This window comes from Musa acuminata, chromosome BXJ2-9 (assembly GCF_036884655.1).
Source record: "Musa acuminata AAA Group cultivar baxijiao chromosome BXJ2-9, Cavendish_Baxijiao_AAA, whole genome shotgun sequence".
Lineage (NCBI taxonomy): Eukaryota > Viridiplantae > Streptophyta > Magnoliopsida > Zingiberales > Musaceae > Musa > Musa acuminata.
The window spans coordinates 9,758,217-9,777,500 of NC_088346.1; the positions used below are offsets into that span (position 1 = coordinate 9,758,217).

The window sequence follows — 19,284 nt, forward strand, 5'->3', positions numbered from 1 at the left end:
AGACACAACTCATAATTGTCAATGCCTACCTATATGGTTCTCTACACTAATTTTATCCAATGGTGCAGATGCTAGACGTCTGACATTGTTACTTTGTGTACAAAAGCATCTGTAGGAATGGTTCAAACTTCAAACCATATATCAACACCAGAATTTATATTTTCAAGCCAAAAAAAAGACCTCATTGATGATACACCCTAAGAATACATGTATGGATTTATCAGGTAATAAAACACTTAAGCAACTAAAAGGTTGATCACAACCACATGTCCGCACATAAGAGGTGACAACATAAAAAATGAGAATTTTAAAAGCATGGCTTTTTATGAAAAGTTCAAAGTTAATATAACACTTGCAGCAACTGAAAGGGTCAATTGTAACCATAATGTCCATGAATCAAAATGGATTAAGAAACATGAAAAACTTAAAAAGCATGATTTTTGCCAACACACAATCAGAGTACTCAGGCAATCACATGATCATTTGCTAAAAATAGTGGAAGGTGGTTTCCCAAAATCTTTGCTGAAAGCAGAACTTAGTCTTTGATAAGAGAGCTGATTAAATAACAACTAAAGTGCTGAATGCATATCCGGGGACAATTATGTATCAATAAAATGATCACATTGGCCACAATATACAGTGAAGTTATGAGAGATACTAATGCACATTAAGCCTAAAATAAGAAGAGAAAACCAATTTATAAGTGTTATCTGAAATAACATCAGAATCTCCTAGTTTTGCCATGAAGCACACCCAGAATGTTATTTATAATAATTCCATTCTGAAATAATTGAACACTAAAGAGTTTGAAATAACTTGTGAATACTACCATTCCTTATCCTTGGCAATAGCTGTAGGATTCTAGCTTTTGACCCAACAATGATCAAGAAGAAGCAAAAGGACAATTCTAACCAAACTTCACTTTGTGTTATGTGTCATGCTGTTTCACATACAGCTCCCTCAAATTTATGAATGTTAACAATCCAAATGAACTATTTGCATCAGCAAGGGTAAATTTTGGAAGCAGCGTATCAGTACCAAATTAACCCAAAAACAGAAATGGAATGTACCTCATTTGTAGAAAACACTGTATAGTCATGTCTGCTATCCCCTTTAATGACCTGTATTGATAACATGATTAGCATACAAATAAGTTCAGCCCAATCCATTAAATCTCAAGCAATACAAATAATGAATGATTTTGGTATGAGAGCCTGCAGATCACTCCCTTTTGGGGGCAAGGCTCACATGGTATGGGGCCAGTTCATTACAAGTAGAACATCTGTTATTTGTATTTTGTAGACTAATGAACCTGAAAAAGGCTAACCCACAAAGTAGTGCTACGGTATGTCAAAGCATAAAGCCACTAATATGATTACCACATGCCACATACTGGAGACTACCTACATGCTGACCTTGACAAGGGAAACAAAATTTAGTAACAAACTCAGATGAAAAGATTACTAGATTCACGTGGTATATGTTTTGCTATGGGGAGATACTCTCCTGAGGCATGGCTCATAGTGGGGCCAGGAGACAACAAATGTGTTTATAAACTCACTTACCACAGTAGAAATATTGTTTCAATTGCTTAGCTACCCCAGAAACTACTGGATCATTATCAGCTGGTATAAATAAACATATCAGAAGAAAATGAATGCCAAATTGCATACAAATGGCAAAAGGTCCACTCGGCATATAATGTTCCATTCAAGTGCAGAACAGTTTGCAGTAGATTAAAAACTTCCAAAAACCCATAATGAAGGAAATTCCATTAAAGTGGTCCAGATTAATTACAATAAACAAAGTGACAAGCACATTAAAAACTTCAACAACCCATAACACACCAAATGCTTGATGTTTCATGTATTGTTTCCCATGATGGTTCATTCCATACAGATAGTCAAATCCACTTTCTGCTGATTTTATGGTCTTGTTGCTAAAAATAGCTGGACTCGGCCTACCCTGGCCTGACCTAATCAATTTTGATTTGTTAGCTTCAAAAGAAAAAAAACAGAATATAAGCACTGAAATAGGCCAATGACTGTCAAAACTATCTTCGGATAGGAGCACTGAAAGAAGCAGAGAAAGATAGTGACTGTAAAGGGAAGGAAACAACAAGATTCTTAAGTTTGTCATCCACTGTCATGCTCATTGTCTGCCTCCACCTGAGCCAGAGGACCAAGAAAAAGGGTAGAGGATAGAGAAAACAACTCTTAGCCTTGTAAGGGAAAAGGAAGCCCATGCTAAAGCATTAAGGCATTACATCATTCAGAGTTAATTCAAAGCCGATGTCTGCTTTCTTCAAAGAAAGTCTTTTTTTCTTTTGTCTTTAAATTATCTAGCACATCCTTGCATGATGTTTAAAGAGGTTTCAGAGCCACAAAGGGGCACGTCCTATCTTCAAATCCTATTTGATGAACAAGTTTTCAAGTTTCCTTTTGATTTTAACACCCAAAAATACTGTTTTAAAAACAATTAAACAGGCAATTAGATTCTTGATTTATCTTGCAATCCTTAAATGTTTCCCACGTTATTCATTCATAAACTGCCTTTTTTGAATGCCTCAACAAAATCCACGTAAAAAATTACAATGCTGGCATTAAGTAATTTCTCCAGTCATCATTTCTAAAATATATTATCAAAATACTTTCACATAATACGTCAGTCTTTAGCCATCTGAGATATCAAGTGTATCACAATATCTAAATGCTAAAGCAAAAAAAAAAAAGGGGGGACAAACAGTATCATTCTAAGGCTTCATGGTGTGATCAAACCATTTTAACAGATCACCTAAGTAGCACCAAAATAAATGATATATATCGGAGGAACATAATAAGCAAAAGAGGTAAACATCAAGAGAAGCATCATACAGCACCCAACATCTACTCAAAGACAAGAGGGTCTCACATTTACCTTATGTTCAATACTCTTCATCTTTGTTTCAAACTCAGAACATCGAGCCTAAAAGATAGAGACTTAATTCAGACAAGATATTAAGAATATAAATATTTAAGTGTGTAACTTCCATATTTAATTTAAAGAAAACCTCAGCTACAGCAGCCCTAGACTCGGCAGATGCAACAGCACTCCAGGCCTCAGCTAACTCTTTCTTCATTTCCTGAAACTGGTTTATAGAAGCCTCCAATGCATTTTCCTTTTCATTTGTTAGAGCACGAACACGATCCCTTTCTTCTTGAAGTTCTCTCTTGACTTCTGCCCACTCTCTCTGGACAGAGGAGATTTGTCAACAGCACTATCATGTGTGCGATAATATATACAAAACTAACCAATAAGCATTAACAACCAAATTTTTTTGTCATTAAGCTCAGTTGGACCCCAGCCAACAAGCTGCTTGAAGTTAGCCTGCAGAAATTAGCACCACATCTGGAAACCTTTTGAATTGGCACTGTCAAATGGTATGATACTAAGCCAGGTATCCAAATGTATACCTAGGTCCAGAGTCTCAATTTAATATGTAAATCCAGTATTAAGCAATGTACTGGAAAGATAATAAAAAAATGCAACAACTCAGGCATTTGAAATACAAGAAAATGTAAGCACTTATTAGTGGAAGGATTCTCAATATGCATATGAAAAAAAAAAAAAAGTGATTATCACGAGGGAAAAGGAAAAGACAGAAAAAAAACACAAACTACAAGAAAGAGGACAACCCAAAAAATCGCATGCATATGACTTTAAAACAAAAGAAAAATGATGCAGAATATTAATACTACAAAAGAAGCTGAGTATAATTGTCATACCTCTATTCGTTTTGCATATTCCTCTAGTTTTCTCATTTCTACAGCTCTTGAATTCTAAATTATGAGAAGAAAATTATCAGAATATACATCATTTATAACCCAAATGATGTCAAAAAAACACAGCAATAGGAACAGCTAACGACAAACATACCTCCCGAACCTCTCCAGCACTTTGAATGGTGTCAAGGCTTGACTGCATCAAAAGCAAACCACCATCCAAATTATCAATCGAATAAAATAAACAGTAACAAGTTTTAACATCATTTATCATGCAACATTCTCCAGATCATAAAAAGGGAAAGGCATGCACAAACAAATGCCCACCTGGAACTCCAGAAAGAAATGCTACACAAAACCATGAAAATGACAAGCTACTAAAGAACAGTGATGGATTCAAAAGATAATTGTGAGAACAGTATCAAACAACACCTGAAGACGATGTACTCTCTCCGATAAGTTGCGAACTTCATCAGAAGCTCTTCTTTCTGAGTTATTTAGTATCTCTTTTTCATGCTTCAAAATGGACACCTGAAAAGGCAGCATATGAATAAACTGATCCAAAAACATCAACACAAAGTGATTATCCTACCTCCATAGTTAGCTTCCTTGCATTCTCCTCAGCTTCTTGTAGAGAATTAGAACATTCCCGGAGCCTCTTTTGGAAATCAACTACTAAATGAGTCAATTCCACATTTCTAGCTGAGACAGCATTGGCTTCCTTTCTCTGCATAGATTTCAGAGGAAAATGCACAGCGATGAATGTAAGCATTACAGGAAAAAAAGGACTTCTAAAGCACAAATGCTCTTGATACAAGATGAATATCAATTTATCAATACAAACCTACTAAAACAAAGCACACAAATGTCCATATGGAGTAAACTAGTTGATTGACACATGCCTTGCAAATTTAAATATACAGATCTAGAAGTAATATGTTCCTGTTTGATATTCATGTAAAAAGATGGGACAAAATGAGATATTTGAATTTCTTTTTACTTTTTCTGAGACACATTAGCTATTGCAAAAATGGTTCATCCAATGTAAATTAAGACTAGTATACAGGTTTTCAGAGGCTGCACTGTGGTTAAATAAAGATGATGTTCACATTGTTACCAGTCTAAAAGGGAGAATTTTAAATACTTCCACAAAGAAAAGAACACAGGTGATATCAAGAAAGAACATTTAATGTGGCGAGGCAGAAGGAAACTCAGAACAATACTCCTCAGCATCTAGAATAAATACTGGATATGCTAAACAAATCAACAATTTATAACAATTTACAAAAGATTACTTATGCTACCAATTTTCAGCAAAAATCTACCTGGTGTTCAATTTCCTTCTTCAAACCATCAAAATGATCTTTGGCAAAATTTGCTTCCAAAGCCCTTTTATCACGCTCTAAACGTAATGAGGAAACTTCACTCCTTATTGAAGAACAAAAACACAGACCACAAGATTTAAAGAAGTGGCATAAAATATAAATGTCAGATCAAGCATCAACTAATAAAATATAATACAGGAACTTTGTACACAGCTTGCATGCACACAAGGCTGTCTATATTTACAAACTCAAAACAAATAAAAATGATTTAACTGTTTTAGAGGGTAAACGGAACCCAGTTAGAAACCCCTGAAATTTCAGCGTGGTTCGGGCCAGATTCTCATAACATTTCCAGGCACTTGTGGAAGTCTCATGGTATTTATCAGGTGTACCATCCAGGCACTGATACACTATATGTCGTGTTACCAAAAAAATCAACAAATAAATAAAAATTTGGTAACTTTTGAGGCATATCAGGAGTACCAAAACCTTAACAACTGTGCGGTAAAAGGTCCAATGGTTTACTACAATCATAGAACTGTTTCAAACCTTTCTTACAAGTACTTTAATTTCTCAGAATAAAAAAATTATGCATTCAAACAGATTGCCATCAAATGGCTAACGAGAAACCAATTTTGGAAGTGCAACCGATATGACACTGTGATACAAAGCAAATAAAATACTCTTCATGGTTAGAACCATTCATCAGTTAATAATACTTCGCACTCATCCCGAACCAACAGCAGAGAAGACATAAGAAGACTTAAAATGTGGTGAGAATAGAATGATTTATGTAAAAAAGAAAGAAAAAGACAACTTCAATGTTACACGAAGAAAAGCAGAAGAGATTAGGGGTGGAAAAAGATATTCCCAGTACAAAAGGAGTTTTTCAATAAGATAAAATGACACTTTTTCGACAAGCCACCAATTTATAGAGGATTGAAATATCATAATTTAGCTTTAAATGGACTTATATGCACTTGGATGCAGGCATGTTGGATATATTGAGAGACATAAAATGAAGTTCATGTTATGCAGAAGACAACACCTAGAAGCAGATACAGGGAACTGGAACCAACATTCCAAAGTGAATTAGGAGGAACATGGTAAATGCTTAAGGAGGATTTCAAAAGAAAATGCACTGACTAGCCCAGAATGGTGAAAAAAATTAGTTATGTCAATCCCATATGGTAAATGCTAGCTGTTCTCCATTTACTCAAATACCAAACAGGGAAACCCACACCTAGAAAATCATATGGGTCAAATCCTTGGGCACCAATCAGAATCACGTGGGTCAAATCATCAGACACCAACCATTTGATTATATTAATATTTGTTAGGAATGATAATCTTCACACAATCACAAAGGAGAGAAGAAAAAACAAAAAAATAATTTAAAAATAACATCTAATATTTACTCAACTCCACATTAAATAATCAATTATGTCCCTTCCAACTGCTTAAAAAAAAGGTGTTCATTAAAGTCTCAAAGACCATTTTTAGACAGTTTGCAGCAACAATAACAAACTATTTTACAAAATGAACTGAAAAGTAGAAAATTATTCTAACTTTGGGTATGCAAAAAAATCAATGCAATAGTGACAAGGCAGGAAGCTCGATCTATGATGCACCAAAGACAGTTAACAATACCTTAATTTACCCAAGTCCTCTTCTAGACTTCTAGCACGCTCAGCGAGCTGCTCATAGGCTTTCCTTGAAACTTCCTAGACACAATGGAAGAACAATTCCATTAAGACAAGGCAAACAACAAAAGAAAAATGACAGAATGATCATTCACATGATCCATCAAGTAAATATTACCTGAGAACCCTCAAATAGAAGCATAAGCTCCTTCTTTCCATCCTCTGCAAAAATATTCACTGATAATTGCAAGAATAACCAAAGTAGTGGAACCCAACATGCAGAAATGAAGACTTGGGGTGGCATTCATTTCCTGGCAGAAAAAGTATGCTGGGAATTTGTTGGTACCTAAGAAACTACGGTGCAGAACACTTATTTGCCATAGATGGGAGCTGCCACTACGACTTGAAACTTAACACTGGTGGCACCTTGGTTGGATCAGACCAACTGGATGGACTGCCTTCCTTACAAAGGGTGCTAACAGTAACCTTGTGACTACAGACATCCTATCTGGGACTTCATTGTCCAGTTTAGCTCAAGAAAAGACCCCAGTGGAACCATGCATTGCATAATATTATGGTGTAGAGTGACTAAAATACCCATTTGAGTTTTTGAAAAACTATATTGAAAAAAAAAACATGTGCTACTTGAACAAACAAGAACATCTCTTCAACATGTTAATCTTTCAGGACTTCATGGTAGTTCTTGTAATCATATGCATATATAGGAGGAGATAACATACAGCAAATCAGGTTGCCAATCTTATGAATGTCATTTTCCGACACACATACGTCAGAGGCATTCAAAGTGCCTTTTTAAGGCCAGAATGAAAATGAATAATCAAGATGAATAAAGCATGATTAATAAGCATAGTAGTCCCACAACAAGGAACAGACAATGACAACAGAACAGAAAATGTAGTTGCAACCAGTGATTTCAAAAGGCGCTCACCTTGCCCGAGCGCTTCGTAACAGGGTCACTCGGACGCGCTTGAAGAAGGCGCCGCCCAGGCGTGCATCTGGGCCCAAACAGTGGGTGACTTAGGCGAGCGCCCGATTAAATCAAGTCCAGATTAGCCCAAGCGTACCTCGTTGGACCACGAGCCTCTTCCTCCCTATGGTCATCGGACCGTGAGCCCCCTTCACCCTACGCTGCCAAACCACGAGCCCCCGTTGCCCTACGCCGTCGTACCACGAGCCTCCTCCCCCTACACCACCGTCTGCAACTTTGTTTCTTCATCATGTGTGTTTATGTCGTCGACCAGCTTTGGTTTGCCATAGATTGCCAATATCCTCTGCCCTAATCACCACCATCCTCCATCGACTACTTCTCCATCTCCTCCTCTTTCTCAGTTTATAGGTAACAACAGCTTTGTTAAATGATCTCTTTCCTGCACCATTAATGATCTCCTATTTCCTATTTGTATTTCCTACACTTCGTTAAATTTCCAACATCAACTTGAGGTAGGTACACTATTAGGAGTTAGAACATATACTGTTACGTAGGAATATTGTAGATATCTGCTCTTATTTCCTGCAATGTAACTTTACTTTATGTGATTGTGTCATTTTTATTTTTGTGATCATATTTATCAATCATAATATATTTTTAAAATTTTAATATCTGGGAGCACCTTGCTTCACTTAGGCGGGAGACTAGGCGAGCACCTAGCGCTTTTGAAAACACTGGTTGCAACATTGCACATGCAATTTGATGTATAAAGTCACATATCACAAAGATGACTTGGATAATAATCCTCAAGATTCCAAAGTGCATCTTAGTACAATATATCGAATGTAAAAAAAATTGCACCTGGAATAGATTCTTTGTACACATGGCTAGAAGCTAACGTCCTCCTCTCTTCCTCATACAATCTCCTATACATTGCAACCTACACAAGAAATAGGCAAGATTGCAACATGGATGTAAAACACTTAAGCAATGTTGAATATGTTTCTTTCGTAAAGTTCAAAATGAGCATGACCACAAGCCCATGGCTTACAGAGCTATGAAGAGATTCAATCATCTGCCCTTGTTCTTCAGATTTTTTTAGCACTGTATCAACCTTAGCAGTTGCCTCCTCAGTGACCTTGTGGAGCTGAATTTGGAAATTCTCCTAAAAAACAAGACATGAATACTCAGACAACTAGACAACCATCAAGTACACTGTAAAAATACAAATAGTGTAATGAAGTTGAACTAATTTATAAACTCCATATTACAAACACAAGTGGAAAAGAAAGATCCAAAATATCATTTAAGAACTTGATATTCACCTTTAACTCCTCTTCCTTATTCTCAATTTCACTAGAAAGCCTAAGCACATGACTTCGGAGTTGGACATTTTGCTCAACTAGTTCATTTATGTCCTTGAAAGACATCTGTTGGAAGTCGAAAATATATGTAAAACATTTCAGAACTTATCTGAAAGGAGTGATTTTAAAGTGAAAAAATGTCATAAAATTTATTATGTAAACTGACATACAGGGCATTCAGTAGTAGAACCCCCGGCATTAATTCCATCAATGTCAAGAGAACTTGCAAGAGAATTGTCAGCATATACTTGAGAAACACCACAGCGAACTTGAATGTCTTGGCATTCTTTTAATAGTACTGTCACCTACAACAAAGTCATTGCATCAACAAAAATGTTCATCAATGGATTCAATCTTAATCAGCACTTCATATTTTTCCTCTTAATGACTCAAAGAACATGAAGACACCTACCTGTTTCTCAAGATCACTGATTTCCTTCTGCGCGATTGTATAATCACGCTCACGCTTTTTCAATTCGGCCTAAAAGACAACTTTTAGGACAGACTGTAAAAATTAATATGTATTTCCACAATGAATTTCCATACCTTCAAGTTTCGAATGATATTCTCAAAACTATCATGCTCCAGCAAAGACTGCTGCAACTTTTGGTTCATCAAATTGTAGGCTTCAATCATTCTCTCATGTTCAGCTGATACAAAGCTAACAAGGTTTTATCTTCCAGCAAGAACATAAATGAGTACAACAAGAACACAACCACAATAAACATATTAAAATAATCATGGAAGAAGTAGAAATTCAAGCCTTCCACATTTCTGGTTTCAGATAATTTGACTCGACAAGAGTTAAATATAATAATCACATAGTGAATACAAAATCATAGAGCCACGGATCTCGATCATAATAGCATCAAAAGCATAAAAAAGAAAGGTAACCAAGAAACAGGAAAAACAAAGGGAGCAAAAAAGATCGGGCAAAGTGAATATCAGAAAGATAAATAGGTGCCTCAAGCCAATATTCACAGTACAAGGCCGCCATGCATAATAGAAGTCAATATCCTAATTGTGTTTGCTGTACAACAAATGCTACTGCACTATAAAGAAATAAGCTACAGACAATAGCACAGGACTATGGTTTTGCAGTACCATGCCATCTTGAATAGGACCAAAAGAAAGAATCTCATCTAGAGTTTGAATATTCTCTAATTACTAAGTTTACAGGTTCTTATTCAAGTATTGCAGTCCAATTGGGGTCAATCAGTTGGGAATAGTTTCAGCAAGCAGCATCTTTTCTTCTTATTAAAGAGTCCAAGATTATGTAGAAGTAGCAGATCAATTATATTCATTGATAAACATGCAACCACTTCAATGTATCCAATTTCATTTTCTCTATCACCAAGATTTTCTGAAATCAGATAAATATTAGTGTTGCTGAAGAGAACCTAGCATAACAAAAATTATTTCCCATTTTAATCTGTCTTTCAGTATATAAGAATCAAAGGTCTTCCATTAGTTATCTATTGTTTCAGCATCAACCTCCCTAAATCAACATACCTAACCGATACAATTGACTCTCAAGACTTCTACCAAACAACGCCCACAAAGCCATCAGTGTGGCCATCCTAAAAAGATATCCTTGCCTTGTGCAGCAAACTCCCAACTCTTTTGAATTCTTCATGAAACTTATTGAGAACATCAGTCTACATATCAAACCCTAACAAGGTATATCTAAGATTCAAATGTCCAATATAAACTAGGCCAATTTGTTGGCTTGTACCAGCTGGCACTGTAAAGCAAGGTATGCAATACCGTACCATACCGATGTTTCGAGGTTGGCTCGATACGGTATGGTACCGTGTACCGAGCGGTATGCCAAGACGTACCGAACGATACACCTAATTTAGGTGCAAAACCCTCCGAAAATACCTGAAAATAAAAAAAAAAGTTAAGATAGGATTTTTAAGTTAGAAATAAATATATTAATAGCATAAGTTTAGCAAAATCAATGTAAATTAGGTAAGAATAATATCACATATTTTTTTCGGGCTTTGAAGAATATCTTGTGCAAGGTTCATATTTCAGTCCATTACGGATTATCCCTATATAAATATTGAAATATCTACAGAAAAATCATTTGAATTATTAGACTATTTTATTGTAATATAAACTCTAAAATTCAAATGAATTAAATAATCATATATGTAAATATACATGATTGCTGATTCTACCACCAAAACGAACGACGGGCCTCCATGGGTGGTGGATCGGGGTCCTCGATCCTATACATCTAGATATCAATATGATATGTTTGTTGGACCCAATCATGAAATTGATCCTATGACATAGTGTATTGATATACTGTATGCCATTGATGCATCAATGTGATGTTGATCGTCATGAATCATATTTGTCCGAGGCAGCTCTTAAGGCATATATTGGTGAATGTCAGAGTTTCTACTTTCGCTACTGATCTGTTGCTGTATCATACTATTGCTCAGAGAATGATGACCAACTATCACCATACTGTTGTTGCCCGTATAATTCTTCATAATACGATGGTTGTGAATACGATGAGCTTCTTTCTATGTCTATATCATGTAGGTTGTGTCTATGAGAAAGGGCTCCAACGGTCAATTTGACCGCTGGAGCATTGTAGCAATGTTACAGTGCGGTAACGGTCGAAATCGACCATTACCGAGTTGTGTTGAGCGATAATGATCGAAATTTCAACTGTTACCACCCGATATTACCATGTATCGTCCGATACGAGGCGCTTTTAAACGTTCCGCCCGATAACGGGCGGTCCGCGTACCGATAAGCCGTCGGACCGGTACGTACCACCCATACCGAGCGGTACCATTCGAAATTGCATACCTTGCTATAAAGAACCTTTGTTTTAATAGATTTAAAATTCTTGATTCATTTCCATCTCATTCGAGCCTTTTTCTTCTCAAGATTAGATTGTTGAACCTAGTAAATCAAATTACGCCCAGATTGGTTTGGGCATGAATGGAGACACTGACCTGACCTCCCCATTTCAGGCAATCAATTCCAATTCTTCTAAGATGTTAGGCATAGGTTTTTGGTTTCAAAACGCCCTGAACTGAATGCCTTTCAAGGCTCACAAAGAGTGGCAAGGTCGTTCTTCCTCTCTACATGATCATCTAACCACCTTCGCCCACCCCGTCATCATCGCTCATCCACCTGTCGCTTACCTTCCACCAAATCTCTAATACTTTTCTTATTTGCCACTTTTCTTCCACCACAACATCATCCTCTCCTTCTCTCCTTCCTTCCTCCGGCCCCCTCGCCAGCAAAACGAATATCATGGTGCATACCAACAGACCATGTGTTGCTACATCGGCATTGACCAAACCGAGACCAGAAAGGCCATCAATCAGTATGGATGCAATAACCAAAATTTTATTCCTTGGTTGAACCCCTATCATTTTCATGATTAGGCTTCCTTGAAGTATGTTTTTATGTCTAGAACCTTCTATGTAGTTATTCCAGACGATACGAGGATAATCACATGCATCTTAAGACACGATGGCCTTTGAAATCTCATCTTCGAAAACTAGCACAAACCAAACTAGAGTTTAGATCAAGTCCTTTGATTGGCATAGTCAAACGAGAACTTGGTTCAACCATGATGCTATTCTTCAATTATGGTGAATGAAGCAATTACCTCAAATGTTTTTCTTAATGCTCTACCTTGACCGTGTAGTTGTCAATGCCCCTTTTAGACAGTAATTTGAGGTAGGAAAGCAGGATTCAAGTCTTGTTGTGCAAGACACTTGAGACAAAAATGGGGTTTCAAGTCTTTAAACGAACATAACCAGCCACATCGAGTTCACACGATTCATCAAAGAACCCACAGGGTAGGCTGGATTTTAACCCACACTTAAAAGCACATTCGATCAAGAAGCCAAACTAGACTGGACAGATAACCAGTGAGAATGAAACAACTATAGCTTATATGGCAATGCTCCCTAAATAATGAAATAGAACAAAAAATCTATCATGTGCTTGGAAATATTTGGATGCTCCTAAGAAGTTACAGTAGTTGTATTTTATTCCTAATTAAGAATCCTGTGAATAAATAACCTCTTGAGTCTACCCAGATAAGATAGATCATTGTGTTAAAAATAATGATTATCATATTACAATTCTTTTCAATATGAACATGCCTATTTTTCTCACTCCATGCATCTAATTATCTCCATCTCTCATGTATGAGTCTTCATTTAACTTCTAAGCCCTCCTTTTCCCTCCCAATCTTCTAGCTCCCCACACCATTAACTCCCTTTCCCATGGTTATAATGGAAATCATCTATACAAAACAAAACAATCAAAGAAATCCATGTACCACAAAGAATAATATTAAAGAGGCTACCACCACGAGGTAGTAATTGTTGGACATTTGCATAAAATCAATAGTTACATGTTCTTGGTACATTTGATGAACACAAATGGGAACATCAAGTTCCTAAATGTGTTTTAGTTCTTGTGTGCAAAGGTACAAATGAAATAGTCCAACAAAAATTCAATTTTCTTTGCATATGCCTAGTAGTCCTAACCAACATTCACAAGGCCAATAGGAGACTTGATAGTTCACTGTTTAAACAATTCCACAAGATATTATTTCCTATGTAGAACCTGATTAACCAAATAGCATTTTAATTACAAATAAGTTACATCCACCTGCTAGCTCAGATACCATAAATCAGAAGAACAAAAAAAAGTATATATAACAACAAAACTTATGAATGAAAAGGCAATTTATGAAATATAAAAAACAAAAAAAGGCTATCTCTAGTCAGCATAAAACTGAAGGAGTCACCTCGTTCATCCAAAATTATTTCAGCCTTCTCCTCGATTTCATGTAGAACCTACATGTTCAATTTAGACAAAATTAAGCATCAAATACAAACATTAGTAATTTCTTGTATAACCTACATGTTCTAATTTAGAAAGAAATAAGCACCCTAATACTATGATGTTGAAATAAACACCTAAAAGCACAAGTCTCTCACAGATGCAACCATGGATAATAAAATTTAATGATACATAAGAGGAATTTTCACATATTCAAACACTACTCGTATAAACGTAACTTGTGTTTTTGGCTGCTACATGGCTACTCAAAAAGAGAAAACCTGCAGTATCTTCGACCAAAAATTAGGTATCATTGTCAGGTACACTTAAAAAGTTGCCAAAAAAAGAACACAAAAATGCACAAGTGTGTCATTCAAAAATAATTAAACAAATCATGTAACTTCAGAAGAATTTCGTTCTAGCATCCATTTCAACTTGTGCAAATAATGACTATACAAATACCTAAACCTCAAAGCAAGGTTCACCGTACCGTACCATACCGGCGTTTCGACCTGGGCTCGGTACCGGTACGGTATGGTATACCGCTCGGTACACCCAGGTGTACCGAGCGGTACACTGCTACAGTCCAATAAGATGCTATCTCAAACGAAAAGGTTAGGAGTACAAAATTTGTGGAAAAAATAACTTCAGAGCATGATTCATTAAATATCCAAAAGAATAAGAACTTGTCGACATTAAAAAAAGGGCAGCCATCTATCATGGTGCAATAGTCAGAATCAGTACCCGCTCCAAAACAGCTTCTGCATTTTTTCGGCCCCATTTCTCATGCCGTGCAGCATCAGCAGCTTCTTGATATTTTTCATATATTTTAGCAAGCTGCATTTTGAAGAAAACAACTTCAACAAACAAGCACGCTCAATAAGCAAAAACTAACAATGAAGGACAAGATTGAGAGTAGGTGCACGATCTCACACTCCAGCCATCCCTTATTAGGGAAGCCGCTAATGCGGTGCCTGAAATACCAATTGGAAACTTGGGGACAAGCATCTGATTGTTCTCATATGTTCTACAGCTGGTTGTTTCTGCAACTGATCTGCAAAAAAGTAAAAGAGATCCTTATAACAACACAAATAAGCCACAATGCTTATCACATGACAGAACAGAACTAGGATGTACCATGAACTCAAACAACATTCAGAAAGAAACAAGAGATATTAGAGTGGAAGGAGATGTGGTCAGAGTACATGACACATTATATCAGCAAAAACTTTCAATAGCTTCTGGTCAGATTTTCTGTTAAGCGAAAGAACTTTCACCTCATGTAGGTCCCATAAATATACTGTCCAAGCCGAATTCAACAGGACTTTTTAGATGAGTGCCATGTATTTCAGAATTTTAATTTTTGATCAAATCTCAGGTTTCATGATATCAAAAAGGTGCAATAAGAAGCATATTCATTTCAATTCTTCATTTCAATTCTTCGTTTCAATTTTCTATGCCCAAAATTTCCAGATCCAGAATTATTTCCGTAAGACACATTTCAAGTACACATATCTTATGTTTCCAACTATGTATTTGCCTTAAAACTAAAATGACAGAGACGATGTAATAAAAGCACCATTGTTCTCTTTTGCATAATTGCATATGAGAGTGTATACTAATATCATCAACTATATAGGTCAAGTTCACAGGTTCTGAAAGAAAACAAACATGAACACAAAACCATCCTACTTGTCAGTATCAACCAGAATTTATTCTCCTGTTTGACAAAAAATTACAGATTGTTCTACAGGAAATTATTTAAAAGAACAAACAAGTTGCTAACCACAAATATAGACTTTTGTAAAGAATAAAATTTAATTGCACAGAACCAACCTGTAAGCCACATTTCTCCTCAAACACAGTACTGCCTAATAGAACAATATATATTCTCTAAAGAAGTACCTGTTAACCACTTCTTTGCTAACAGGAATTTCTTATAATGTTCAGTGTTCAACTATTCTCAAATCTGAAGTTTGACCTGGACAACATTTAGTTGTCTCATAAAACATACCTCTCAACTTCCTCAATATCTTCAAGTATCATGTAAATCAAGTTTCCATTTAACTACTCCAAAATCCAGCAATATAAAGTTCTTAAAAGCAAAAAAACTGATGAAGAAATAATGACTAAAAAATATAGTACAAATCCACAAAGAAAAAGAAGCTCCTTCTCCCAAACGCTTATTCCAATTTTCCTACATAATTTCATTATTCAAATAAAAATGAACTTTTTTTCATGATAAACAGAATCTTAAATAATTTATGAAATTTAGCTCTTAATAAAAATAACACAAGAAAATAAACTTATAATCCAAGCAATCGAAAGACAGAGCACATACAGCTCCTCTAAATTTGTATCTGCATGAAATCTGGACATCGGGATGATGCTCAATTCATTAGCCTTTCTAGCACTCTCAAGTTCAGCTTCATATTTCTCTAGTTTTCCATTCATGTCGGAAGCATCCTACATGACAAGAAAAAGTCACATTATAACAGTATAAAACAAAACTTTCAAAATGGCTTCTCATGTGACTATAGAAGCCCTTATGTATGATCACGAGCAGACTAAACATACCAATCTATATCATTTGTACAACAAAGAATGACTGTCTGTATGGATGAAAACAATAGATCTCTGTTGCATAATTGCAATGTATATTGATTGCACAGGCACGAGAATGAATGATATGGTCAAAAATGTACCTCAGGATACTAACATGCATCAACATGAAACATGGGAGGTAATTTGACAATTTGACAAACAGAGATAAACAAAATATGCTAACTTGTACCCCTACTGGAATTAATAACAACCAAATTATAAGTTATTCAGCGTCAAAACCCAAATTCATACCTTCTCAAGATTTTTTCTCAGGGAAGATTCATTTTCAAGTTTATTTTTGTACTCATTTTCAACCTGGGAAAGATGTGTCTGCATCCGACAAAGGAAAAAACAAAAGCAGAAGATCAACAATGAGTGCATATTCACTATACAGACTGAAACTGAATATAGGTAACAATATGTAATGCATGAGATGGTAAACAAACCTCCAATGCTTTAATAACACCCTCAAGCTCTCCAGCCTTTTTGGACCATTCTTCAGATCTCTCTTTGTATAGTTCAGCCAGTTTTGTAACCTTTTTATAAAGAGAAATTAGAAGAGACATAGATTTCATTAAAGCATTGTCAAAAGACATTTTAGTTCTGTAATATGTTACAAAATAAAAAGGCCTTCAAACTAAAGATAATTACAACAAACTGAATATGATGGAACCAAAACTACATGATCCATTATATCAGATCAACTTGCACTCTGAACCACACTGATAAACAACAATAACAATCAACCATTGCAAGTATTAGCCAGTATACATTAACCAGTTCAAGGAACAATTTTATATATGAGAGCAAGGACAAGCCAAGTACAAGAAGCTTGTACAAATGCAGAATATGGAGGGTGAATGTGCAATCTGACCCCTAGAAACAGAAAGATTGCTTCTGTCACTCAAATCCCGGCTACTCAGACTGCTCAGGAACAGCCTTAATATGGCGCCAAGGCTCGCCCTCTAATTTTACATATGAAAAATCCAAGGTTCGTCGTACTACAGCATACAGTTACTGTACTGCAGTTTACCGCTCAGTATGGGCGGTACATACCAATCCAATAAGAGACTGGTATGGGCAGAACATACCAGTTTGTCGCCTACCATACTGTGTCAGTACAGTTCGGTATGTACCATACCGATAGCTGGTCAGTCCACCAGTATGAACCGGTAATACGAACCATGTAAAAATCCATTTAAAACATTAATAATCAGATGCTAAACTGCTGTTAACCTCTTCAAATTCCTCCCTACATCATTCAGATTGTGAATAAATGAATCTCAAGACAGGAGAGATAGGATAAGAAGCGGCACAAGAGATGAAGAAGAGTACAACTTGAAGTTAGAGTGTATTAAGTATTTTTTTCTAAGCAAGCTAGTGGAAAGCAATCATTGATCATCAATGTAGGTACACCCCAAGTTAAACCTTACTTCCCCCACCCGAAAGAAAAAGGTATAACTACATCTAGAGAATATATGACAGAAGTTCTCGATCGTCCCCAATGTTTACAGATGTTATATGTTAACAGACAGTGAAAAATATCTTCCCCAAGCACTACATGTAATGCAAAGGAACCACAGCAAAATCCAGATCAAACCCCAAGACTCTTCTTCAATTCTTGACTTTTACTTGGTCTACAAATTATTTGCTAGTTTTTAAAATTTCTGCATGTTTTTCAAGTGTACTTTATAAAAGCAGCTAAAGATTGCTGATAACCAGAGAAGCATGAATATCAATAACACAGCAACAAACTGAATTAAAGATGATACTGACAGTTGACAGTTCAGAAGAAAGTTGCTCTTCGTTAGCTGCAGCGGCATCCTTTGACGAGCACAACTCCTTAAATTGGCCAATAAACAGAACATGATATGAACAGGCCAGACAAAGAGAGTGGCAAGCTTATAAAGTTAATAATCAAAAGAATGTAACATTACTTTTTCCAAAGAGGCATTTCTCATTTCCAACTCCTGTATTCTTTCATTATTTCGTTTCAATGAACTAGAAGTTTCATTGATCTGTCTCTCAAACTGCAAATAACATAACAGGAATAGTTGCAAAGCTTTCAGAACTCAATGCGCTGAAAAATAAAACACCTTTCATTAGGATTAGAACACTCACGTCAGCAAGTTTAGCAGACATATCAGCCACGATTTCCATATGTGTTTTACGCTCTTCAACAAGACTGTTAACCTTTGCACTCAATTCTTCATTAAGCCATGCATTGTGCTTTTCTAGAAGCTCTTTCTCCTGTTCATTATAACAATGTAGAAAAAGATTAAGTATGATGACATTATCATCAACGAAATATGGTTGCAAATTTGATATCCAGATGAATCTGGCAATCTGGTTTCTAAAGCCCAGAAAAGATTTTATATGGCTTTGGAATTAGAAAAACTTTAGAAGAAAAGCATGAAAAAGCAAAAAGACCCCCAAAAAGAGTTTGCTAAGATTATAGTTTAAGACTTCAGAACATGTAGTAAAGATGAGTGCTCAAGAATTAAGAATACAACCTTAGCTAACCTGCAACAAAAAGGGCAACCCTCACCCTCAGAGCATGACTCCTGCCAAAGGTCTTAGGGATACAAATACGTGCACTGAGATCTATGTCCGTCAAGAGGTTAACGTGACCTTAGCCTATGCCAGAATGGAGTGAACTTACAGTTGCACAAAGGCCCACTAAAAGAAGTACCAAATTGACCCATAGCATTTTTTAACATATTTGGGAAAGGTTGCAGAAGATAACAAAAACATCAACAACACGACAGCGACACTAGATACGGAAACAACAAACACTGTCTT

The 19,284-nt window shown here is 36.0% G+C and overlaps 1 protein-coding gene across 1 annotated transcript in view; it reads right to left on the minus strand.

Annotated features, from left to right (window-relative positions):
* Positions 1 to 19,284, minus strand: part of LOC135623052 (nuclear-pore anchor-like) — a 33,389-nt gene that overhangs the window by 11,690 nt on the left and 2,415 nt on the right. The window contains exons 4-28 of the mRNA XM_065125551.1: positions 18,604 to 18,732; positions 18,420 to 18,512; positions 18,259 to 18,324; positions 16,929 to 17,018; positions 16,735 to 16,812; positions 16,220 to 16,344; positions 14,812 to 14,932; positions 14,623 to 14,715; positions 13,844 to 13,892; positions 9,589 to 9,692; positions 9,455 to 9,523; positions 9,213 to 9,347; positions 9,004 to 9,108; positions 8,730 to 8,843; positions 8,540 to 8,618; positions 6,908 to 6,951; positions 6,737 to 6,810; positions 5,087 to 5,189; positions 4,354 to 4,488; positions 4,194 to 4,292; positions 3,916 to 3,957; positions 3,765 to 3,818; positions 3,050 to 3,229; positions 2,917 to 2,964; positions 1,071 to 1,121 (exon numbers count right to left, since the gene is read on the minus strand). Of these exons, the coding sequence (XP_064981623.1) occupies positions 1,071 to 1,121; positions 2,917 to 2,964; positions 3,050 to 3,229; positions 3,765 to 3,818; positions 3,916 to 3,957; positions 4,194 to 4,292; positions 4,354 to 4,488; positions 5,087 to 5,189; positions 6,737 to 6,810; positions 6,908 to 6,951; positions 8,540 to 8,618; positions 8,730 to 8,843; positions 9,004 to 9,108; positions 9,213 to 9,347; positions 9,455 to 9,523; positions 9,589 to 9,692; positions 13,844 to 13,892; positions 14,623 to 14,715; positions 14,812 to 14,932; positions 16,220 to 16,344; positions 16,735 to 16,812; positions 16,929 to 17,018; positions 18,259 to 18,324; positions 18,420 to 18,512; positions 18,604 to 18,732 (2,280 nt within the window). The remainder of the gene's footprint in view (positions 1 to 1,070; positions 1,122 to 2,916; positions 2,965 to 3,049; positions 3,230 to 3,764; positions 3,819 to 3,915; positions 3,958 to 4,193; positions 4,293 to 4,353; positions 4,489 to 5,086; positions 5,190 to 6,736; positions 6,811 to 6,907; positions 6,952 to 8,539; positions 8,619 to 8,729; positions 8,844 to 9,003; positions 9,109 to 9,212; positions 9,348 to 9,454; positions 9,524 to 9,588; positions 9,693 to 13,843; positions 13,893 to 14,622; positions 14,716 to 14,811; positions 14,933 to 16,219; positions 16,345 to 16,734; positions 16,813 to 16,928; positions 17,019 to 18,258; positions 18,325 to 18,419; positions 18,513 to 18,603; positions 18,733 to 19,284) is intronic.